General features: G+C 46.6%; 1 protein-coding gene across 2 annotated transcripts in view; it reads right to left on the reverse strand.

Annotated features, from left to right (window-relative positions):
• The window catches only part of LOC147685171 (meiosis-specific coiled-coil domain-containing protein MEIOC-like), a 312,693-nt gene that overhangs the window by 154,329 nt on the left and 131,818 nt on the right, over nucleotides 1–26,546 (reverse strand). For both annotated transcript variants that reach the window (XM_086941077.1, XM_086941078.1), the window contains exon 4: nucleotides 10,931–12,743. In XM_086941077.1, the coding sequence (XP_086797203.1) occupies nucleotides 10,931–12,743 (1,813 nt within the window). The remainder of the gene's footprint in view (nucleotides 1–10,930; nucleotides 12,744–26,546) is intronic.

A 26,546-nucleotide genomic window follows, 5' to 3' on the forward strand; every position in this document is an offset into this window, starting at 1 on the left:
ACTACCTATCGATTCGCTTTCACCTCATTGCCGACATGTTTCATTGCCATGGTAGATTTTCAGGCAAGTTCTAATGCCGGCGCTCGCTGGTTTTTTGTCTCTCCCTGGAACAGATACAAGTTAAGGGAGCACGAGACCACACTTACCTTCTGGAAGTGGGTTTTCTGACGTCCAAAGATGCGATCATAAGCGGTATGATAGCACAAGTCCAAACCAGGTATTGATCATTTTCCCCCCGTGGTTGTGTTAGAGCAGTACATGGCATATTCAAAGGCAGCTTCTTACACATGCCTTTCTTGATTTACAGCACGTCCACCATAGTACTGCTGGCAGTGGCTTTCTTTAAAATCATTCGCCCTGAAGAAATTGCCTGAAAATCTACCATGGCAATGAAACATGTCGGCAATGAGGTGAAAGCGAATCGATAGGTAGTATTCGCTTTTCTCCTCTTTTATGTTTATATGTTTACTGTTGCAGACAAGAAGATACAAATAAAAAGGTCTATATGTCTTGCATGCACAGTATATGGTCTTGTTATATGTTGAATGTTGTTAGTTTTTGTCACATATAAGTTTGTGTACACTGCACCATTCACTGTCTTTTTACTTTTGGGAGTTGGACACGTTTGCGTTAAGCTAGTGGACACCGATGATGAGAACAGGGCTAACCTGGTGAGTACCAACCAGGAGCCCCATTGGTGGTTCGCCCGTGAGGTGTCCGCTAGCTACTCACACATTTTTTTCAAATGTTGTCTTTCTAGTGAATGTTAGTACTGTGTTGTCTAATGTTTAGATGTATCAGAGAGTGGCTACTTTTATTAACTATTTTTGGCAAGTTTCTTGAGCATGACAACTACTTCTATCTTTAGATGAGTAATTGGAATGATTTATTGACAAATCCAATCATGCCCATAGTTCTACATAAAGTATTGCCTTTGGGACTAGGTGTTTTGTGTTTTGTGATTGCATGAGTGGAGGGCTACCTAGTCCCTGAAATCCCTCTTAACTCTTATTTTTGGTACATGTTGTGAACGGCGATTTAGCCGTGAGAGTTCCTACTATAGCCTCTCGTATTTGCTCTGATTTTTAAACCGTGCTGTTATTTCTGTTGAGTGCTTGTGTGCTGCTCTACACAACCTTGTGGAATGGATAAAAATTGCCTGGCTTTCTCTGATGCGCAAATTGCAGCGATTCTAGCAGGCCCTTCCCTCTTTAGCGACAACCCTTTAAAAGGAACTAACAAAGTTAGGGAAGAATGGGACAAACTAAGTAATTTAAAAAAGAAACACATAAGGATCGCTCTACATGGAGCACTTATGTCAGAATACTATCAGGCAGGAGCTTCCCCCGCGAGCCTCATAGTTAGAATCGAGCCCCGAATCTTCCTGGACGATAACAAAATTCTGTTGTGATTGGAGTTATATCGCCAACAAGTGTACAAGGGACTGGTTGATCCTCATTATCAGTACAGCTCAGCGCCTGAGCGAGGAGGTCTTGAAGGAGATCGCTGAACTAGAGGAAACTATCAAACGGGACAGTAGTTTTACTGATGCCAAGGAACATCTAGAAAAAATAAATACAGACCTGGATGAATATAAGGAATACATGGTGACACAGAAAACCAGAGGATTACAGCGTAATCTCCAACGTTACACACACGAGTGGGCTTTTCCATATACTACTGACACGTACTATCAATCTAATCAAGAACAACAACCGCAGAACAGTAGTAATAGAAGCGGTAAGACACCACGTTTTCAACAACGGAAAAGAACACCAGCAAACTGGTCCTTTGCCAATACATCGAGTGAGGAAGACCTAGAACCTGGTCCTAGTACCAGTAGAGTTAGATTTAATCAACCAGAAACCTCTAACACGGATTTGAACACCTTGCTGAGGAATTTTTTAGAGCAGGGTCAAGCTTCCAACAAAGGCCCTGGGTTCCAACAACAACAAGGAAGGGGGAGAGGACGCGGAAATCGCCCACAACAACAATGGCAAACCTCCTCGCCACGACTGACGCGGAGCAAGGGCAAGAAACCGCTATAAACAGCATTGTAGTGAATCTATCTAACTACCACTTGACAGTTGCCGAAGAGAAGATGCTGAATAAAGGGCTGGGCTTCGTGCCTACACCTAATCACGATGCTTTTAGGTGCCGCACTGAGTTCTATGAAACTATGCGTAGAATAAAACTCAAAAAATTCTTTGCAAAACAAATATCTGAGGAACCAACTGGTTTTCATTCAAACTTGAGAAAACCCTCGACGTTTTGCCCAACCTATGCATCTATTGGCCCTGAGACCGCAGTGTTCGAAACCAAAGTCCTGGAAGAGATTGCAGAAATCGAAAACAAAAACAATTCCCGCTTCTTCAAAAACATGACAAAAGATGACTGGGAATCAATCAAGTCCCTTCAGAACAACGATGAAATAATCATAAAAAGCGCCGATAAGGGCGGCGCTATTGTGATTTTAAATATGGCTGATTACGAAGCAGAAGTTCGAAGACTTTTGGATGTTAGAGCCAATTACCAACCTCTAGTTAGAGATCCAACACCTGAACTTAAAGAGATTATCACCCAACTAGTGGCGAATGCAAAAGAGAACAAATGGATAAATGCTAAAGAGGCGGAGTTCCTCATCAACACCAACCCGAGGACTCCGGCCTTTTATATTCTCCCGAAGATACATAAGCCTGCCAGGCCCCCCCCTGGCAGGCCCATTGTGTCAGGGATCCAATCCATATTGGAACCTTTGTCTCAATTTGCAGACTACTATTTGCGCGAATCAGTCATAACCCAAAACTCTTTTGTAAAGGACACCACAGATATTCTGAACACCTTGGATTCCATGTCATTCAATCCAACAACAGAATATATTGTAACCATAGACATTGAGTCTTTATACTCCTGTATCCCTCAGGAAGCAGCACTTATGGCAATATCAAGAGCCTTGAATAAACAAGAATGGTTCTATGACGCACCACAGAGCTTCATATTACAGTGTGTTGAACTAGCACTAACAAGGAATTATTTCTGCTACAAAAACGACCTCTTTTTACAGGTTACCGGAACTTCTATGGGTGCGACGATGGCACCCAGTGTGGCCTGTATCTACGTAGGTCAGTTCGAGGAGCACGTCATCGAATCTGACAACAATCCTTATAAAGAGCATTTACGCCTATGGAAACGTTATATCGATGACGTGCTCCTCATTTGGTCGGGTGAAGAAGACTCACTTATACAGTTCTTAAACTGGCTAAACACCCAGGACATGAGCCTCCGGTTCACATGGAAATACCATCACACAAGCGCTGTCTACCTCGACCTTGACATCGAAGCCTGTGAAGGGAAATTCGCTACCAGTGTACATCAAAAACCCACTGACAGAAACTCGCTACTAGCCTACCACTCATACCACCCGAGGGCATTAAGGGATAACCTCCCAGTAGGCCAATTTATGCGATACAGAAGAAACTGTTCCTCGACGGAGGTATATACAGAACAGGCTAAAGAACTTAGCAGCAGACTTCAGGCAAGGAATTACCCCAATAAAGTAATCCGACAAGCGAACAAGAGAGCCTTGAACACACCACGAGCAGCCCTCTTGGAATCACATGCGAAAGAAAAATCAGAATGCCTCCCAGTTGTCATGACTTTCGATCCAGTGGCATCCAAAATCCGTCAAGCCATCAGGAAACACTGGCACATTTTGTCAACACAAGAGCACAAGATGCCACCACCTCGTTTTGCTTTCCGCAGGGCCCAAAATCTAAAGGACAAACTAGTCCACACAAGGATGAAAAAACCCCCCACTGAGAATACCACCGTACCAAACGGGCACTACCCGTGTGGAAGTTGTTCGGTCTGCCACCTTACGGGAAAAAGCACAACAGTTGTACTAAAATCTGGCAAGATTTGGACACTGAACCACTTCAGCAACTGTAACACCACAAATGTGGTGTATAGACTCACTTGTGAATGCGGCCTTGAATATATCGGATTAACTACGCGTAAGATCAAACTCCGTATACAAGAGCATTTAAGTACCATACGCCAAGGCAAACTGACCACAAAGCTTGTGCAACACTGCCATCGAAATAAGCATTCATTCACCTGGGTGGTACTAGAGAGAGTTGTGGGGGAGACCCAGACTATGGAAAAACGTTTACTGACAAAAGAAGCACGTTGGATATTTCAAGAGCAGAGTGAACAACGGGGACTCAACGAACTGTTGGAATGGAACAGGCTACACTAAAACCAATATTTAGGTGTTCCTTGGCATAGTATTCTGAGTTCCTATATGACATCTGATGGTTGTTTTTTCTCGCTGGGCCTCCTCTTCTCAGTTCTCGCCGAGGGTTTGACCTGGTAAATAGATTTCCTCTTTCCTTATCTAACGCACTGCTCCACTGAGAAAGGGCGTTTAAGAATGATTAATGACAAAAGGTTAAAATAACAATTCTGTTAAATCTCTTTGCCCAGGGTCTGTATTGGTTTCTCTGTCCATTGAATTTAGCACCATAATATTATCGACCTTTGTGCCTTTATGTGGTATCTCTTGCCACGGGGATGATGGAATCATTGGTCTGGGTAACGCAGGATGAAGACAGAAAGATCACGTTTTTTATACCATACTGGGCATCAGCTCCAAACGTGGTAGTCGAGTATTAATTATGATCATAGTTAATCCGTGTTATGCATTTCCCTCGTACACGATTTCAGTGTGTTTACAATTGAGGGAGGCACTACCCGAGCATACTGACATCACAATACATTGGCCCAATCATGCATACGGGTCCTTTCGCTTTGCGATTTAAGGACCAATAGAAATGGGTCTAACAATAGAGCCCTAGGACGCGTCACCCACGTGACGCTATGAACCAATGGGTAGCAGAGAACAAAAAATAAATAGTCCGTCCCCCAAACACTCGGCGATCCGGTGTTGAGAAGACGCCGCCCGTGCCTTCTCCACAGGTAACCGCCGCGTGGTGTGAGCTCCGGTCTGACAACAGGAGTCCCGGTAAGATTAGATAGGCAAGTTCTAATGCCGGCGCTCGCTGGTTTTTTGTCTCTCCCTGGAACAGATACAAGTTAAGGGAGCACGAGACCACACTTACCTTCTGGAAGTGGGTTTTCTGACGTCCAAAGATGCGATCATAAGCGGTATGATAGCACAAGTCCAAACCAGGTATTGATCATTTTCCCCCCGTGGTTGTGTTAGAGCAGTACATGGCATATTCAAAGGCAGCTTCTTACACATGCCTTTCTTGATTTACAGCACGTCCACCATAGTACTGCTGGCAGTGGCTTTCTTTAAAATCATTCGCCCTGAAGAAATTGCCTGAAAATCTACCATGGCAATGAAACATGTCGGCAATGAGGTGAAAGCGAATCGATAGGTAGTATTCGCTTTTCTCCTCTTTTATGTTTATATGTTTACTGTTGCAGACAAGAAGATACAAATAAAAAGGTCTATATGTCTTGCATGCACAGTATATGGTCTTGTTATATGTTGAATGTTGTTAGTTTTTGTCACATATAAGTTTGTGTACACTGCACCATTCACTGTCTTTTTACTTTTGGGAGTTGGACACGTTTGCGTTAAGCTAGTGGACACCGATGATGAGAACAGGGCTAACCTGGTGAGTACCAACCAGGAGCCCCATTGGTGGTTCGCCCGTGAGGTGTCCGCTAGCTACTCACACATTTTTTTCAAATGTTGTCTTTCTAGTGAATGTTAGTACTGTGTTGTCTAATGTTTAGATGTATCAGAGAGTGGCTACTTTTATTAACTATTTTTGGCAAGTTTCTTGAGCATGACAACTACTTCTATCTTTAGATGAGTAATTGGAATGATTTATTGACAAATCCAATCATGCCCATAGTTCTACATAAAGTATTGCCTTTGGGACTAGGTGTTTTGTGTTTTGTGGCTGGATCACATGGACGCCTGGAACGGCAGAGCCATCTTTGTTTCAATCCCAGAGGTAGTGATGGAATCGAATGCCAGACGATGGAGATGGGGAATCCATTGTGGTTTGGTGGAGACCGGGGGCTAACAGTCATTGGAGGACCTCTCGCTCCACATCAACTGCCTGGAGTTACTAGCAGGGTCGTTTGCGATTTGTACATAGTCTCCACACAAGATGAGTTGTTGTATCCGATTACGGATGGATGATGTATCTGTAGTATGCTACATCAACCACCTAGGCGGGACGAGGTGGAGTCTTTTTGCGGAAATTGCAAGGACTTTTGGCATTAATGCCTTAAGAATCAAATTTCAATGACGCCGGAATACATTACGGGCTCGTCCGATGTACGAGCGGATTGTAATTCACGTTTTCTCTGCAACTCTAGCGACTTGAGGTTGCATCCCCAGGTGATACATTCCTTTAACGGGTCCATGCACTACGGATCTTTCAGCCTCTCGACCCAACACTCACCTTCCACGGTTTTTTTTTTCAAAACCAATTTTATTGAGCAGAAGAGTATCAAGAATGTGGTATCTTCACCTACCAAGATCCCCACAACAGTATCAATGCACAGTGATATACTCGTTAATCCATGAATCAAATGATGAAGCTCAGCTTTAAAGACGTCCTAACTGCCCACCCCAACCCCAACTACTCCCCCACCCCTACCCAACACCCCCCCCCCACCACACATGTACAGAGGCAACATAAAGTCGGTACACATAAAAGAATCAGGTACGATGCAACCAGGGCTTTGCCATTCGGGCCAGGAATGTCACTGCGTTCAAATGTCCTCCTCCTGTTCCGCCGGGGGTTCCAAGGACAGGCCGCGGTAGTCGGCCCACCGCTTCCAGATTTTGAAATGTTTGCGCGGGCAACCTCGCGCCTCAAAGACTGGCTTCTCAAGGCCCATGAAGTAGTCCAGCCCCGCCTTCCATGCAGACAGGGGGGGAGCCCTTACAGATTTCCAAGCCCGAGCCAGGTCACGCCTGGCCACGACCAGGCCCAGGAGCAACAGGTGGCGCTTATAGACGTTACCCCCTACCCCTTCCATAATGTGCAGCAGGCCTAATCGGTGGGTACGAGGAAGATCCCATCCCAGGACCTCAGCCAGGCAACCCCATACTCCCCTCCAGAAGCCAGCCAGGCGACCACACGACCACACTGTATGCAGCAAAGAGCCAGGCACCTCCCCACAACGCAGGCACTCCGAGGACGCAATCAATCCAGCCTTCCACAGGCGTTCACGTGTGTAGTAGGCACGATGCAAGTATTTGAATTGTATCAGGCGGAGCCGAACCGCAACAGCGGTGCCACGTGGGGACTCCAGTGCCTCCCTCCAATCATCCTCGTCCAGGGCGCCCACATCCACCTCCCACGCTTCCCGAAGGGAGCTGAGAGTGGAGGAGCAGTGTGTAACAAGGGACTGATAGATCCTGGAAACCTTCTTATCTCCCAAGTCACCCATAAACACTTTCGCCTCAATGGGGCTGAACTCGGGCAGGGAGTCGAGGCCGGCGATACTCGGGGCTAGGGCATGCCTCAGCTGGAGGTAACGGAAGAATTGGGAGTGAGACATCTGGAACTCCGCACGGAGGTCCTCAAAGGACTTGAGGGCGGTGCCCGACATGACCTGGCCCAGTTGTGTAATACCAATAGCCTCCCAGCCCTCAAACCCGGCCAAAGCCGCCAATTCCGGGAGCATGCCATTGTGCCACAGCGGCGTTTCGGCGGTCAGTTTGCCCCACCACCCCATACGGCGCAGAGACTGCCGCCACACGGCAAAGACCACTTTAGTGACCGACGGCAACCCACGGCGTATACGAGCTGAGTAAAGAATGGTGTGAAGTGTGCGATCTCCCATTAGGTGTCTCTCTAGGGCATAGGCCGGATCACTCCTGTCTCCATACCACCAATCATTGAGGACAAGGAGGTGCGACGCCTGATAGTAGGAGAGAAGGTCGGACGTGGCCAAGCCCCCACAGTACGTGGACAGAAAGCACGTTCTCAGGGCCACCCTGGCAGCTCCGCCATCCCACAGGAAGCGGCCCAGCACAGAGTTCACCTGACGGAACCACTCCATGCCAATAGGGTGCGGGAAGTTCTGGAGTTGGTACAGCAGCCTCGGCAGCGCCACCATCTTAAAGATGGCCGACCTCCCATAGATTGTAAGGGGCATCCTGGACCATGTTTTGACATCGGTTTGGACTCGGTCCCATACCGGTAAGACACTGCGTGTCCAGGCCACTGCCCGTGAAGTCGATAGGAAGACGCCCAGATATTTCAGGCCGTCCGTCGCCACGCGCAAGTCGGCGGCCCAAGGACCAGCAACCACTCCGCCACGTAGCACCCACAGGGTTGATTTAGACAAGTTAAGATGAAGCCCCGAGACCTCGCCAAACCCACGCATGATCTCCAAGACTCGGGGACCCGAGCGCCGCAAATCAGTGAGAAACAGGAGGACGTCGTCAGCATAGAGTGCAATCCTATCAGTTAGATGGTCATTCCAGACAAAGCCACGCAGCTGGGCATCCATTCGGACCCGCGCCGCCAGGGGCTCCATGGCCAGGGCAAACAAGTAGGGGGAGAGTGGACATCCCTGTCGGGTACCACGGCCGATCCGGAAGCGCCCAGAGACCGCACCGGCGACACGGACCGAGGCCGTGACATTGGTGTACAGGAGGCGAATGTAGGACAGGAAGACCGGCCCTATATTGAGGCGGGCCAGCAAGGTGAACAAATATGCCCAACTCACCGAGTCGAAGGCCCGGTCCATGTCCGCAAGAAGGAGTGCGGCCTGTTCATCCCTGTCTCTCATAGCGTCGATCGCTGCCTGTGCCCGTCGGATATTATGCCGGGTAGCCCTGCGCGGCATGAACCCGGCCTGATCAGGGTGGACCAGGTCGGCAAACCTTCCACGGTTTTACAGTTGGAGACCTGATCCTCGAGCTTGAATGCATTTCTCTAGGATTGATCGGTGGTCTGTTGTACGCCCTCCCTCCTTTTTCAATGATTCAGAGGGTTTTAACGCAGGTAAGCAGACAGAGGGTGGAGTTGGTCCTGGTTACTACTCTTTGGAAGGCACAGTCGTGGTTTCAAGTGGCAATGGAGTTAACCTGTGCCTGAACAATTCAGGCTCAACAGAATCTTCTGGGGTATCTGGCGAGCCGTCAACATCCCCTAGTGGTTCAGGGGGCTTTTGTGTTTCATGGTGTGGCAACTTTCTGGAGACGTTGGCAAATGCCAGGTGTTTTGCCAGATACAATGTTTTTTAACACAATTTTGCGCTCTCTCTCCACGCACAAGCGATATGAATCTGCCTGGTGTCTATGGGTTTCTTGGTGCGGTGAACGGGGTGTGGATCCCATGGGTTCCAGTGTCCATATCATGGTGAACTTTTTATGGATCTGTCCACTCATGGTCTAGCCTAAAGAACGGTAAATCATTTTTGTTCAGCTATTTACGCGGGCCATCCTCATCTGGATGACAGACCTTTGGGGGAGCATCCACTTGTGTACAAAGCTTTAAGAGGAATAAGGATGGTGTGTCCCCCGCAACCAAAATATTCTACTTTAAGGGATGGAGATGTGGCTGGCAGGCTAATGAAGGTCTCACGCGTAAGCAATTGTCTGCGACGCTTACTTTGTTGTTGTGTCTCATATCCTGCAGGAGGGTGTCAGATGTTCGAGCCTTGGACTTAGCAGGTAGAGTGTTTTTCAGGGGTGTCCTTTTCCATATCGAAACACACCAAAACTGATTTACGATGCAGTTTACCTTACTTATCCTCATGAGACCGCGTTAATTCAGTTGAGCAATATACGTATTAACGTATACTGATCCACCTGTCCAAGAATTTGCCAGGAGCATTAAAGACACTAAATATAACCTTGATCAGGATCCTTATTTAACAATTTGACTAGCACATGTTGCAGAGAAGCATTTGGCTAAATGACTAGCATAAAAATAATGTACAAAAGAACAATCACAAAGCTGCAAGGTGTGTGAAGCAATACAGTTCTTCAGGGGAGTGAAAGCACAAAAACCATTGCAAATTCCAGGAGTTTAGACAATGATGAGCCTGAGGGATTTCTTTACTATTCACAGTATAAAGCTTCTCTTTGAAATACACAACCAAAAATGGCCATGTATTTAAAAACAATTATGGTGTACAGCGTTCACTGCAATTAGGACACATTTGGTTCTAAAATTAGTTGTTGCCCTTGCAGGGCATCAGACACATTCACTCCCTCAAATTAATAAACACTTGCTCCACTAACTACCTCATTACATTCAGTTAGAATTAGATTGTCAAGAAAAAACAAGAACTTTGATATTTACGTGGCAGGCTAGTTCTAGTATTCTTTACAATAATTATTCAGGAATGTAGAGAAAGAAAGAGAGCAAGTGTTTTAGAATATCTTTCCAACACACCTAATTGTGAAGGCCAATTACAGGACAGCCATCTTGGTGATTACAAGTTAATATTAAAAGTGACTAACTGTATAGGCTTCATTAATGTTTGTTTGAGGCATCAACTACACCCACTGCTAAGGAACGAAGGACTTTGCAATTATTAGACTGAATAAACACTTGCTCTCTTCCATTGTCGCTTCATTCACAAGGCAAATGTTGCACAAAATACGCATTCTGTCCATGTCACTGTAGCTTCAGTGACCATTTGTTTGGGTTAGCAAGGCATTCGATGAGTATGAGTAGATGGATTGAGAAGGTTTCTTTGCTGGAAAGTTTCAGTTTGCTTGAGGAACAATTTACATTATAGCGAAGATAAAACTAAAGCTACTAGTCTCAATGACTAGTTCAAGTTACAGCAAACAACTGTAAATCGTGTGTACTCACAGTTGCTTTTCAACATCACTTGTATCTCACTTTGTACAAACATTTTCACAACCAGACAGTCATATAGTGCATTTTAACGTAGAGCATCAAAATATTACCTTTTTCCGCTCCTTCTCCAAAGATCGCCACTGTTCATAACACTCCTCGAGCTGGGTATGAAGTTCATTAGCAGGTCCACTGCGAATGCGTGGTTGCCTATACTTGTTGAAAGGTGTAGGAAAGGCAAAGTAGGGTGATGTGAGATCACCACAAAAGAGCTCGTTAATGAAGGGATTTAAGTGGTTAAAATCATCGTAATGAAAAAGGTCAACTAGTTCTGAAAATGGAAATGGGGATGGAGGAAAAGGAAAGTTATTAGGTGGTGGAAAGGCATGTGGGCTAAAGGGGGGGAAATTGGGGGCTTGCTTAAAATCAGACATTGGAAATGAGGGAAGAAATGAGGGATTAATGAAGTCAGACATATTTCCATTATTTTGGTCTTGCTTCTTTCTGAACATGTTGAATGGTTGACGGTTTTGGCCTACATAGCCTGGCTGAGGATTCCAGCTCTTCTTTCCCCGCCTTTCATCCTTATTGCTGTTGTTGTCTGAATTCTGCTTCCTGCCAAATCGGTTATTCTTTTCAGAGTCTTCTATAATGGTGTTGTGAGGAGGTGACCAGTTTGATGCAAAACCAACTGCCATTTTTTTATACTGATCTTCTCGGTTTGTACAGGCATCATGGTGAATTGGTCTAACAGGTTTATTCTGTTTCTGGTTTTCAGCAATGAAATTGGAAAAACTCATGGAATGAGATCCTTCATTTGGCATTTGTAACCTTGCATCATTTCTCACAGAGGGAACTGGAGACGAGCCTTGTGAGAAATAGGAGGAGGGAGGCAATGGATGATGTATTGGTGATCCACTAGACATAGTAGAAACCCCAGAAGAAGGCGGGGGGCTTGTTTCTACATGCTTTTGTTTACCAAATAAGGTGTTTGCTGTGGATGTTGGACTTAAGGCTTTACCATTCATCCATGTGTGCTCCTTGTAAGATGACTGATAGTTCCCATTAGGAAGGGCAGCATTTACTGAAGCTTCGTGCACAGATTTCTTGTGGAAACCTTTAGGACTGGGGTGTGGTTTATTTTCAATATGTTCAAAGTTTCCACCAGAAGAGAAACTATCAAGCCCATTCTGGTTGCCCTCTCTATGTAGTCTTCTGTTCACCGGGCCAGAGTAACTACTTTCTTTACAGAACTGTTGATGTGATTCATATGGTGACCGATGGACATGAGGCTGAGATTTAGGATTACTAAAATCCTCATATCTTTTAGCAAACTGCATTTCTTCCTGGAATGTTTTGCCCCACATATTTCCAGGGGAATGAGATGATTTATGAGAGTACTTTATTTGATCCTTTGCATCATTTTTCATAAATTTCCCTCGCGCCATGTCAGTTTTCCAATAATCTTTCTGAAGATTTGTGCTCTCTCTCATTTTATTTGCAGAGGTAAACGCTTTAAAATCAGAACTGTTTTTCTCATAGTCGTTTTTAAATTTCATTTTGTCAAAGTCACCCGGATGTCTGTTAAAAACCCCATTTTGAAATGGAAATCCATCCTGTTGAAGGATGGCATTCATATGGAAGGTAGGGTTTTCGGGGAAAGCTTTAAATGCTTCACTAGGACTCTCAATACAAGTTTCAGGCAGGGAAAGCCATGACTCCACAAGATTAAGTCCCTCAAAGCCCTCATCGATGCTCTCAATCTCAGGTGACATTTGAATATGGTCTTGCTGATAACCATGTGGACCAAACACTTTGGGGAAATCAATCGGGTCTATTAGGTTGCTTTGAGAACGTGAATGACAATCTCCATTGGTGCCACTGTCGGTCGCCCAAACTGGTGGAAACAATCTTGACAATGCATTCCTGTAATAGAAATAGATGGTTTCAAAATAATGACCTCAATTGGAACACTAAGAGTTGCAATATCAGAAACACATTAAGTAAAAGCTGTATCTAAACCGCTGACCTTAAACTGTATGAATTTTAAGTTTGATAGCAGAGTGCCTTTTTCATCCCAATTTGAGTATCAGTTGACTATGTTGATTACAGCAGTTTACGATGAAAACGTACTATTCATTACAGTGTATGTACTTACTTTACATACTTTACAATGTATACAAATTTTTAACATGACATAACAGCTACTGTTTTCTAGCTTCTCCAGGTCACTTGCTTTATGCTAAGGACTGCCACAGGTATCTCTTTATTCTCAATGTGTTATGTTATGTTATGGACTCTTATTAGCACGTGACTTACCCGGGGGCATCTCCGCGCTAACCGAGGGGATAACATAAATCAGGTCGAAACAGGAATTCCTCGGAAAAAAAAGGGTTAAAACAGGAACGTTTTTAATTGTTTCCTAAAAGCCTTTAAATTCACAGTCTTGACATTTAAGCTCTGTAAAAGGCTTACCTCATGCTTCAAATACCTCAATATGAAAGACCTTACCCTTTTCTACAAGCTTTTCGCTTTCTCTAGACCTTACCCTTTTCTACAAGCTTTTCTCTTTCTCTAGACTCACCTGACTTTCCCAGGCCTATTCACAGTTACTTTCCACTGAACATTACACCTCTCGTCATCCTCAACTCTTGCACCTTTGGGTTAATCAATCAAGGGCCTACTATCTAGCTTGGACTGTCCCCTGATTTGAGCTCTGAAATTCCTCTCTCCTGTTTTTGCTTTCTTTCTTCTGGTCTGTCAACCACAGGCCTGTCCCACTCCTTATGACCTTCCTGTTTTCGGTTAATAAACTTTATTGATTTTTTTTGGCAGTGGTATACAATCAGTACAACCTAGGAGTCTCAGTTGAACAGTGTCACATACCGCAGCTCAGGTAGAATAAACAGAAATAAGCTGAGATTTCAAGTGCACTACAATTGAGACACATTGACTCAGCCACTTACCTGCCAAGGCCTTCCCAGGGGACGCCGCAAGCACCAACGCCACTGCCAAGAGTCAGCAGGGCAACAACCTACGCCGCCACCGGCCAAGTGTCAGCTGCATCAATCTCCGCGCCACCGCCCCGGGACCACAACTCCCGGTAGGCTCAGCGGCGCGCACCGCTGATGACGCGCCTGCACCAGGAGGTGCTTAAAGCCGGTGCAGAGACCCGATTCACGGGACACACGCGGGACGAGCCGGGCGAAGCCCGGGCCAAGGGCGGGTCCATCTGTGGCCATCCGGGGCCAGGAGGAGGCAGGGCAGGGCCACGCCATATACATCTGCATCGCCCCACCACTTACAAAGGTACTGTGATATTACAGACAACTGCAATGGGGAAGAGGAAATGTATGGAGGGTGCTACAGATGGTACAAGTACCTGGGTGAAAAGGACAAAATCTAAGAAGGCCACTAAAGTACCTAAACATGCGGGAGAGAACTGAGTAATGACACATATTGAAGAACTCATAGAAGACTGTAGCCTTATTCTCACATCTAAGCCATCGTCAGAGAATATCTCGTGTGAGACCAATGGGGATGACGTAATAGATTTATTACAGAAAAATGGTAAACGGGGTGTGATAGTTGTCCCAGGGATGTTCTTGAAGAAAAATAATAATAACAATATTGAAGTAGGTTTTGGGGATGTTCTAAATGATGGGTCAATTAGAGTAGAAACTAGAGTAGACAGAGGTAGAAAGTTCACTCCCTTGTGTGTATGATCCAGTTGTACTGTGCTCAAATAGGTACTCGCCTCTTACTGACATTGACTGTTCAAATAAGGAGAATGGGGACCCTTTGAATAAGCCAATTCCATCTGATGCTCTTCAAGGGCAGGGGTTGGAAGCAAACCCATACACACCTACTTCTGGAACCGGGGATGATATTTTTAAGTTGTGTAACTTTGTTAATCGTTTATGTAGCTTTATTCATTGTATGCAAGATAAAGTTGACATTTTAACACTTAATGTGCACAAGGCAATCACCAATGTAAACACATGCCCCAATTGCAACCCAGTCCAAGAACAGCCAAGCATTGGTATTGTTGAGAAGCAAAAGGCAATAGCTCTGCACCCAGTATCGCAGCAACCTAGGGGTAGAACCCAGACTAAAGTACACATGCCTCTCGGTAAAGTAGGCAAAGGCATAGCGGTGCCAGCGAAGCCTTTGCTTGTAAAAAACCCTAAACCCAAATCTTCCGATAGACCAGAAAATAATGGGCACACAAAGATCAACGCTAGGCCTATCAATATCCCCAATACTTCCAGGTATACCCCCAAAAATTGGTCGGGCAGATGTCCTTCCCTGCCTCGACCTATACCCCCCGATTTATCTAAAGCATACATGGTGAATGTCCCAAAAATAAGCCCAGAGAAGGACCCAGAAACAAAAGATTCCCTGACAAACAAGGCTATTCATTGGATTAGACACACCAGAGGATGTCGATCAGTGATAAGGGAAGATATTCTTAGGGCCACCAGGCTCTCGCATCCAGGACATGGAGCCGACTGTATTGAACTCACATTTAAAAACGCAAACATGGCACAAAATCTGATACTGTTGGAGTTTAGGTCCTGCTCCCCTGACCACTCATCCATCCAAATTAGATCCCACTCATCCATCCAAATTAGATCCTCACCGCCCCAACAGTGGCTAAAAGAAACGGGAACCCAATCACAGGGGGTAGGTGTGGGTGAGTCATCCTTAATATACAATGATTGACTAATGCCAGATGACACTAATTCTAAACAGCATGTCGACACATCATCAATCACCTTAACTGCATCACAGGACACTCCCATAGGAACATCTCGTGTAGTACTAGATTTAGGGGTGTACAATGGGGAGGGAAGCTCCTTACAGTTGAACCCTGATGTACGTTTGGCGACAGATTTTGACACATTCGGCTCCATCTTGTCATGGAACATTGCAGGGCTGAGTGCCAAGGAGCAAAGCCCAGAGTGGGCTTTGTTTGTCAGTCAGTTTTATCATCTGTATATTCCAAGAAACGTGGCTCCTTGAGCCCCAGTATTTCCCAGGGTTCCTAAACTTTAGTGTCGCCGCCCAAAAAAGTGATAGAGGACGACCCTCTGGGGGATTAACTATTTGGGTCAAACAGGATTCTGGAATCACTGTCAAGGAGCTTATCTCGAATCACAAGGATATACAGATTGTGTCCCTTACATTTAATCAGGCAAAACCCCTAGACATTTACAATGTGTATGCCAGGAGCACAGGGGGGCGGAAGTCTGATACCCATGCTGTCCTCGATGGCCTCATTGAAAAATTCTCCGCACATTCACGTTTGATTGTTGCAGGAGATTTTAATGTAAACTTTGAACCTTTATCAGGTGGCGATTCTCATCTTGTAAATGACCAAGATAGCCAATGGGGGGTTCCCAAGCTAGAATTGGACCTAGTGGAAAGGTGGACTGATCTGGTGATCCAGATTAACTCTACCTGTCTAAACAAAGGATTAAGGGCGGCCAATGGTAGAACTCCGAAAGATAGGGGGGGGGGGTGCTGTCACATTCAAGAGCAGCAACAGAAAAAGTAGAATTGATTACATACTAGTCCATCTCGAGTTGTGGCACCATCTGGAGGATATGATGGTTGTTGACCGCCTTGAGAGTGACCACAACCCCCTATGTATGACTTTTTCTTACTGGGAAGTTCCAACTACAGCAGAGGGCCCAAGCAAAGCAAGCTCTCAGGCTGTTCTTTTGGCAAATGACATGCACCACTTAAAGTGGGCCAAAGTTGCCCAAAACCAGTCAAACATCAACTTTATTTTAATGAATCTACAGCAAACCACTATCGAATTGAGCGCCGGTGCCAATGCCGAACCTTCTACCCCAGAGAGAGATAATGCAAATAAGGTGCACGAAACCTTTTTCTCACAAATAAAAAGTCTATTTGTTAAACCAAACAACCCAAAACAAATCACGACCGATAAATCTCCGAGGTGGTATAATAAGGAATGTAGGAAGGCACGGCATGATCTAGGTCAGGCCATCAAAACTGGATCCAGTGCCAGTGTTCGTATAGCCAGGAGCGCATACAAAACTGTTATCCAAAAATCAAAGCGCGCATGGGATGTAAAAAAAATGGGAGGAGCTTAAGGAGGCTAGTTCTCTTAAGAATTCTAAACAATTTTGGGACTTGTTGAAATGGGGATGTGAAGGCCGCCCGGAAAAACCCCACATTGGGTAGCCCAGGATGATTGGCGTATTGGGGCCTAAAGTGGATTACCCAAAGGGCTGGATTTACCCTCAGAACAGAGAGAAGGGATTGCATATACCCCCCTGGGCGGAAGAAGCGTTTACTATCATGGATATCCAACAAGCATTGGACTCCATCACACCTGGAAGGGCGCCAGGAATAGATGGTGCCCCGGCTGACATTTTCCTAAACAACAGAGAACTATGGGGGAAGTATATATTACTACTGGCAAACATGATAGCCAATGGATCCCCAATACCCGAATCCTGGAACGGGGCGGAAATAATCCCTGTTTTCAAAAAGGGCGACAAATCGCTTCCAGGCAATTATCGCCCGATCAGTCTAATCGATACTATCCAGAAGATCTACGGTAGACTGGTATTAAACAAAGTCCATGAGTGGGAGCGTGAGATGAATATTTTGTCTCACCTTCAAGCAGGATTTAGAGCACAGTCGACCAAGCCCTACACTTTGCCATGCTTCATTGGAAGGTTGTTCAACTGGGAGGAGGTAGCCTGTATGCTGCCTTCATTGATCTGAGGGCAGCCTTTGATCTTGTCCCGCGGTCAAATCTTTGGCTTGTCCTGAATGACATGGGCATGCCTCCTACTCTTCTTTCCATGATCATTAAACTGCATGAGCACAACTACGCACAGATAAGATGGGGCCCCCCTGGGCGTTTCACAAATCAGTTTCCGGTAGAGAGAGGAGTGCGCCAAGGTTGCGTGCTAGCGCCGACCCTCTTCTCCCTCTACATTAATAACGTGGCAACGGTCTTAATAGAGGCAAGCATTGATGCTCCAATTCTAGCAGGCGCCAAAATACCAATCTTAATGTTTGCCGACGAATGTCTTATCATTTCCAAGACCCCAAGTGGTTTGCAAAAAGCACTTGGGATCTTCGAAACATTTTGTACTGACCACGGCCTGGAAATTTAGGTTTTAAAATCCAAATTCATGTCTTTTATCCAACATGAGTCATATAGAGGTAAGGTGTTGATGAATAACCTACCCGTGGAACAAGTAAAATCGTTTTCATATCTGGGTGTTACCATACAGCATGATCTCCGATGGAATCAACAGATTGACCTAGCCACTCTAAAGCATAGGCAAATCAAAGGGGCACTGACCAGGGAACATGCAAAGTCCTTGAAAAAACCGATGGCCCCTGCAATTATGGTCTGTGAGTGCAGCACTTTATGGGGTTGAGATGTGGGGGCTTGGGAACCTAAGCAAGCTAACTGCTTCTGAAAAACAGGTTCCTACGCAACCTTATCATGTTGCCGCATAGTACCCCCACGGGCCCGGTTCTTCAAGACCTTGGCATGAAACCAATCGAGATTATTGCAAACCTTCACCCAGTATTATACTGGAGGCGAATATGGGTAACGCCGGAGCTGAAAATATTTGCCATGGGACTTCTGGACATTATCAAAAGTGACGTCTTTCACCATATAAAATGGCTCTCTGGAATTAGAGCGGTTCTCAGAGAGCTGGGTCTGGCGGAGACCTGGGAAGACCCAATTAATGCCATATTTCCCTCGAAAAAGGGTATCAAGGGATATCCTCGAAACTGGTTAGGACCATTCCCCCGCTTTCATTAACAGGGGTGTTTATGGACTTTAAGGATGAGACCCGTTTCGAGACATTCTGGGACGATATAATGAAGCCACTGGTTAGAAAGCTATCTTTCCAACTGAGACTTGGTAGAATACCTGTCAAAGCTTTCACATCCAGATGGTCTAATGGTGGAAGTGTCTCTTGTCCATCTTGCCAAGATCCCAAAGAAACAGTTAGTCATCTACTCTTTGTATGCCCGGCATACTCTGCTCCCCGCAGAGTCTGGTTGCGACCCATGGTAAAATTGTTGGGCACTCGGAGTGGAATTGTGGCTGCTAGAATCATCTGTACAAACCCAAGTCCTGTAATATACATAGCTGTGGCGAAATTTTTAGGATGGGCCTGGATTATCAGAAACAAAAATGTAAAGGGATAGGTTTTTGATAAATCACCTTCTACCTGAATATTTGATGCATTTTAATATGATGATTTTTTAACATTGTAATGAATTTTGATTTTAAAACGGTTTTACATTTCGGTAAAAATTTTAACTCTATTTTTATAAACACATTTTTATCTGTAATGCTTTCATGACTATGTCGAATAAAGCTTGTTTGACTGACTGACAGACATATTGTTGTAACGTATCTAGGGCTCTAGTGTAAGTTTCCCGATTCATGCCCTTATATAGATATAACTTATCATATGCTTATATAGGCATACGAATCATAACCATATTTAGACACAGCCAATGCAGTCCAAATACGGCATGGCTACTTCCCCTAAGCTCCCAGAGTACAACGAGTTCTTAAAGACAACCAGCCTTCAGCAGCCCGGGAAATCCCCCTGCTTCAGTATTGATTTGTCTCAGAACTCCTGGAGCGTGTAAAGAACTTAGAGTTCGCCCTTCTCGATATTTCTCTGCATATCTGGTGAAACGAAGCATGCACGATTGACTGAGTGAAATAGCCATCTATTGTTTCCGCGACTCTGGAGATATATTCCTTATTTCAGGGGGAACAAAGTTGTCATGTTATATGGTTGTCAGAAGCTAATCCCTTCTTGTGTATTCGAGAAAGTTTCTAGTGACCTCTGAGCTAGCTGGCGCACATAATTAAGTCTAACATATTCAGTAGAGACCTAGTCGACTTCAGTCCTACGTCTAAACTATCGTTTATGTTATTCCAATGCGCAGAGCCTATTGGGAATATAGGAACTACACTACAACATAGCCTGCGTTTTGTAATGTAACAGAGGGAAAGTAATCAGACATACAACAAGGTTTACAGGCACCAGTCTGCCAACACTAAATGATCAGGATCCCAGGATGAAATCCGTAATAGTCGCAGCAGATCATCATTGGTGATGAATGGCAGACAACTATTTATACAGCAACCCCCAAGAACAAGAGGAAAAACTACTAACAAACACTTCCCGCCCTTCGCGGTCGTGCTAAAACGGTCTTCCAAATCACATATCATACTAAAAAAGGGTGTGGGTATTCGTGGCACAACACTCCGTCAACCAGAGTGTTCCTAGTATTCATCGCAACCATGTGGGATTGTATGTAGTACCTCAGGTAAGCGTGCCTTTAGGAGCTGTCAGATCATGTGACACCTTCAAATCATGAAACATGGATGACCAAGCTCTCAGGCCATCTTCAAGCATGTCATCTTTGCGCACGTGTCGCATGCGTACGTCCTCAGCAATTGCCCATTCAGAGACATCTCTCAATAACACCAAAAAAATTAGGGGGAGCCAAGCTAAACCACATTATCGCTATGCAGCGTTTAGCCAAAAATAAGCTAAGGAGAACGAATTTCGTGCTTAGTTTTGGTTATTTTAACAGGAGAAGGAAGCAGTCCCAGGAGCACCCGAGGGATCTCCAGTAGCACAGTCCAATTTGAAGCCCCATTTAGATTGTGTATAACTTCCTGCCAGATTGGTAATAGGGAGGGGCATGACCATACATATGGATAAAGTCCGCCGTCGTGACCCTACAGTGTGAACAGCAGTCAGATTCAGTGGGATATACATAAAGCAAGGTCTGTGGAGTGAGGTATGTTTGATGTATTAAAGTTACTATACTTTGTGTGTATCCTCTGAGGCGGAAGCCGGAGGACTGTGACCACCAATTTTGACTTTTAAAACTTGTAATTGTGCTATTGTTTGTAATTTTAAACCTGGGAGCTCACCTGTTGGAAGCGCTCACCCCACGCGCTGACACAGCCCTCCTCGACCTTCCCTGAGACAGCGATCCGCGCTGAGACAGGGAACGCCCAAGGCGGCAGCCACGCCCACTGCGAGGCCACGCCCACCCTCAAGCACTACAAATACGCTGAAAACAAGCCGTCTGTCATTACTTTGTGTGTATCCTCTGAGGCGGAAGCCGGAGGACTGTGACCACCAATTTTGACTTTTAAAACTTGTAATTGTGCTATTGTTTGTAATTTTAAACCTGGGAGCTCACCTGTTGGAAGCGCTCACCCCACGCGCTGACACAGCCCTCCTCGACCTTCCCTGAGACAGCGATCCGCGCTGAGACAGGGAACGCCCAAGGCGGCAGCCACGCCCACTGCGAGGCCACGCCCACCCTCAAGCACTACAAATACGCTGAAAACAAGCCGTCTGTCATTACTTTGTGTGTATCCTCTGAGGCGGAAGCCGGAGGACTGTGACCACCAATTTTGACTTTTAAAACTTGTAATTGTGCTATTGTTTGTAATTTTAAACCTGGGAGCTCACCTGTTGGAAGCGCTCACCCCACGCGCTGACACAGCCCTCCTCGACCTTCCCTGAGACAGCGATCCGCGCTGAGACAGGGAACGCCCAAGGCGGCAGCCACGCCCACTGCGAGGCCACGCCCACCCTCAAGCACTACAAATACGCTGAAAACAAGCCGTCTGTCATTACTTTGTGTGTATCCTCTGAGGCGGAAGCCGGAGGACTGTGACCACCAATTTTGACTTTTAAAACTTGTAATTGTGCTATTGTTTGTAATTTTAAACCTGGGAGCTCACCTGTTGGAAGCGCTCACCCCACGCGCTGACACAGCCCTCCTCGACCTTCCCTGAGACAGCGATCCGCGCTGAGACAGGGAACGCCCAAGGCGGCAGCCACGCCCACTGCGAGGCCACGCCCACCCTCAAGCACTACAAATATGCTGAAAACAAGCCGTCTGTCATTACTTTGTGTGTATCCTCTGAGGCGGAAGCCGGAGGACTGTGACCACCAATTTTGACTTTTAAAACTTGTAATTGTGCTATTGTTTGTAATTTTAAACCTGGGAGCTCACCTGTTGGAAGCGCTCACCCCACGCGCTGACACAGCCCTCCTCGACCTTCCCTGAGACAGCGATCCGCGCTGAGACAGGGAACGCCCAAGGAGGCAGCTACGCCCACTGCGAGGCCACGCCCACCCTCAAGCACTACAAATACGCTGAAAACAAGCCGTCTGTCATTACTTTGTGTGTATCCTCTGAGGCAGAAGCCGGAGGACTGTGACCACCAATTTTGACTTTTAAAACTTGTAATTGTGCTATTGTTTGTAATTTTAAACCTGGGAGCTCACCTGTTGGAAGCGCTCACCCCACGCGCTGACACAGCCCTCCTCGACCTTCCCTGAGACAGCGATCCGCGCTGAGACAGGGAACGCCCAAGGCGGCAGCCACGCCCACTGCGAGGCCACGCCCACCCTCAAGCACTACAAATACGCTGAAAACAAGCCGTCTGTCATTACTTTGTGTGTATCCTCTGAGGCGGAAGCCGGAGGTCTGTGACCACCAATTTTGACTTTTAAAACTTGTAATTGTGCTATTGTTTGTAATTTTAAACCTGAGAGCTCACCTGTTGGAAGCGCTCACCCCACACGCTGACACAGCCCTCCTCGACCTTCCCTGAGACAGCGATCCGCGCTGAGACAGGGAACGCCCAAGGCGGCAGCCACGCCCACTGCGAGGCCACACCCACCCTCAAGCACTACAAATGTGCCGGCCATACCAGCGCAGCGGGAGCGCCGTTTGCGCGCCGAAGGCGCGCCTACGGCAAGCCCGTCTGCGCCCGTCCGCGCACGACCGGGCCTAGGGCCAGCTACTCTCGCAGAGAGCTTCTCAGCCTCAGACCCTCTAAAATCAGCACTTGTCACGTAATGCACGATCCTAATGGTCCTTTTACCAGCTGCAACACTTGCAAACCAGGAAAGCTACTCCTTCCTAAACCCTCAGCTCCACCCCCTGTCCTCAAAATTTCGACACTGAATTGCAGATCGCTTCCTAAGCATGCACTGCTCATTAATCACCTCATTGTCGATCTTAATCTGGACATACTTTTCCTTACTGAAACGTGGATCACTGAGCATTCTAATTCGGACATAGTATTGGCTTAACCCCCAGGCTTCCTTATGTCTCAACCACGCCCCTTAGGTAGAGGAGGTGGATTAGCCATTATCCACCGGGATCACTTCGCTTGTCGAACCAACGAGATTCAGACCCAGGAGTCAGAGAGCTGCCTCTTCACGATCCAGTTATCCTCGACTAGCTCCCTGTCAGGCCTCTTGGTGTATCGGCCTCCCGGCCACTTCGGCCCCTTCTCGGCCGCCCTTTTGGAAACCGTCTCTTCCTCGGCCCACCTGACATCTAACTTCCTAATAACAGGAGACCTTAACATACACTTCGATGACCCACTAGACACAGGTGCATCCGAGCTAATTTGTGAACTAGCAGCCTATGGCCTTCTCCTTGCCAACACCGGTGCAACGCATACGAAAGGGCACCTACTTGATCCGGTGTTTTCTAACATCACCTCTCTCCAATTCATAAATTCCCAACCACTCCCGTGGACGGACCATTTTCTGGTCACGACCCACCTACCAGGGGCATTCAAGAAACCCCAAAAACCCACTACCTTCACCAGAGACAGATCGTGGGCCAAACTCTCGGTGGAGGACTGGTCCAAAGCCCTGGACTCCTCGACCCCTAGTCGATTGGAGGACCCTTCCACCGCTGATACCCAATTCAGAGAATGGATCTCCTCCTCCCTCGACAGTACCATCCCCATAAAAAATCATGAGAACAAAAATAGGATAAAGGGCCATGCCCCATGGTACAACTTTGAACTCAGAGCTCTCCGCAAAGAGTGCAAAAAGGCGGAGAGACTGTGGAGAAAGGACTGGCTCCATAGTAATAAGGACATGTACCACTGCTCGGTCAGACGTTACAAATCTGCCCTAAAGCTAGCCAAGGCCGCATTCTATGACAATAGAATAAAAAATGCCACCAACTCCTCTAAAGAATCTTACCTCATAGTCAAAGAACTTCTTAATATTCCTATGGCACCCGCTGCTTGCCCCCCTCCCCCAGATAGAAGTAAGGACCTGGCCACCTATTTCGATTCCAAAATATCGCGTATACTGGACTCCCTCCCTACCATCAGCCCTCATAACCACACGGATATAGAGGCCTGCACCAACAGCCCGCAGCTGCACTCTTTCAGAGCAGTTTCCCTTACTGAGGTCACCTCCACGCTGGCCAAAATGAAAAGCGGATCCCCCCTTGACCCAGCCCCGGCTAGATTTTTAAAAACCGTGTCTCCCAGCATAGCCCCCACTATCAGGGATCTCATTAACACCTCTCTCTCCCAAGGCACAGTGCCTCCCAATTGGAAGAACGCTGTTGTCAAGGCTTTATTGAAAAAGCCCCAACTGAACCCGGACGACATGGCCAACTACAGACCCATATCGCTCCTTCCTTGTATCAGCAAGATGGCTGAGAAATTAGTGAATGTGCAGTTATCCCAATTCCTTGAGACAAACAATCTCCTTCGTCAATCCCAAACAGGATTCCGGCCCGGCCATGGCACGGACACTGCCCTCCTCTCCGTCATCGAGGAGGCAAGGTGCATCCTGAATCCAGGATGATCAGTGGCAGTGATCCTCCTGGATCTCAGTGCCGCCTTTGATACGGTGGACCACCGTGTCCTTCTCCATCGCCTGGCCAGGGCAGGAATTGTGGGAACTGCACATACATGGATTAACTCCTCCTTATCCGGTCGCTCATTTCAGGTGTGGGACGGCAACTCACGTTCAGACCCACTCCCACTCACAAGTGGTGTCCCTCAGGGGTCTTCGCTCAGTCCCACCCTGTTTAATGTCTACATGGCCCCCCTTGAAGATGTCGTGACCCCTTACGGGATAAAAATAGTAAACTATGCAGACGACACTCAACTTGTCGTCTCTCTGTCCCACCTGGATAAACACCCAGACAGCCTGCTGAACTGTCTCCAGGATATTCACACCTGGATGTGCGAATCTTCCCTGAAGCTGAACGGTGCAAAAACCGAAATCATGCTCTTGGGCAACAAATGGACCTCCATCCCACCATCAGTTTGGCCGGACGCCTTCGGTGAAATCCCCACACCAAAAAAAGAAATTAAAACACTAGGAGTATGGCTGGAACCTGACCTCACCATGAAGACCCAGGCAACCAAAACTGCTGGAACATGCTTTGGCCTCCTGCGGTCAATTCGCAAGATTCTCCCTCTCCTTCCTCCCCTATCCAGGAAACTATTGGTTCAAGGGCTCATCTTAGCCCGGCTTGACTATAGTAACGCCGTCTACCTCGGCGCACCAGAATTTACCCTGGCCAAACTCCAACGGACCCAAAACGCGGCGGCGAGGCTCATTATGAACCTTCCTCCCAGAGCCTCTGCCAAGCCTGCTCTTAAGGCTCTGCACTGGCTTCCTGTCCGCCAGCGAGTAGAGTTTAAAGCCCTGTGCATCACCCATAAACTTATCAACGGTGTTGGTCCAGCCGCCCTGAAAGACATGGTCATCCCCTACAAGGCTCCCAGACTCCTTCGCTCTGATGGCGAACATCTGGCCACAGTCCCTAGGTTCAAGAAGGCTCGCACCGGTGGCCGACGCTTCTCTGTCAAAGCCTCTGCAGGATGGAACTCACTTCCTCGCAATTTGCGTCTGGAACCTTGTCACGCCCTTTTCCGAAAAAAACTAAAAACCTTCCTGTTCCCCAAATAGTTCCCTCGGTCGCCCTCTCTTGGTTCTCACAAATTTACAGCGCAGGGATGCCTACGGGTCACCAGGCGCTTTATAAAATCGCAAAATAAATAAATAAATAAATTATATTGCAGGAGTTTGAAATGTGCATTTGAACTAACAGTCTTCACTCCCTCCTGTATCTTAGTCCACTTCTTAGATGATAATGAGCCTTCCAGGAGCTCCTCCTAACTGACCTGTACATGAAGTGGTGCAAGTGGTTGATCATCCTGGATCGCTCTATAGATCTGGGAGATTAGTGCCTGGCCCTGTGCCATCCTCAGTAGAATAACTAGGGTGTTGTATTGAGGTGACGCCTCTGGAAAAGTCAGCCAACACGTGTGGGCTGTAGTCGAAACTTTAATGTCTATTAAATATTGACCTGTACATACAGAAAAAGACTCCATAGCTGGTGATAAACTGCCCCCCCGGGAAATAGGTCCCCTGTGCTATCACAGCCTCCTTCTCGCCACCTCTGTATCAATATTGAATCAGCAATTTGTAGGAAAGATTGTAGAAGTCACCTTGACATACTTGGGGCATAAGGGGCGCGACGAAGCACTCTGCAAAGAAAACCCTCCTAAACATTTGTCACCAATCAAATGACAGAGGAAGGCAGAAGGAACCCTCAAACCGCTTATTAGCAGGACTCGTAGGGATTTTCCCTCATGCATGCCCTGCAAAATTCACTTTTCCCAGTTGCCATCTGGGTCAAGTCAAAGAATTGCGTGCTGGAGGTCTGCCGCTATATAATACAGTTCTAGATGCAGGACCTAAAGGGCCCCCCTCCCTCGGTCTTTAGAGCATGGTTAATGACTCGTTTGAGTTTGGGGCCACAGACAAGGTCTACGATAAGGCTATTCAACATCCGGAAATAATGTCTGGGGATAGCATATAA

The sequence above is a fragment of the Lissotriton vulgaris genome, chromosome 10 (assembly GCF_964263255.1).
Source record: "Lissotriton vulgaris chromosome 10, aLisVul1.2, whole genome shotgun sequence".
In the NCBI taxonomy this organism is placed as follows: domain Eukaryota; kingdom Metazoa; phylum Chordata; class Amphibia; order Caudata; family Salamandridae; genus Lissotriton; species Lissotriton vulgaris.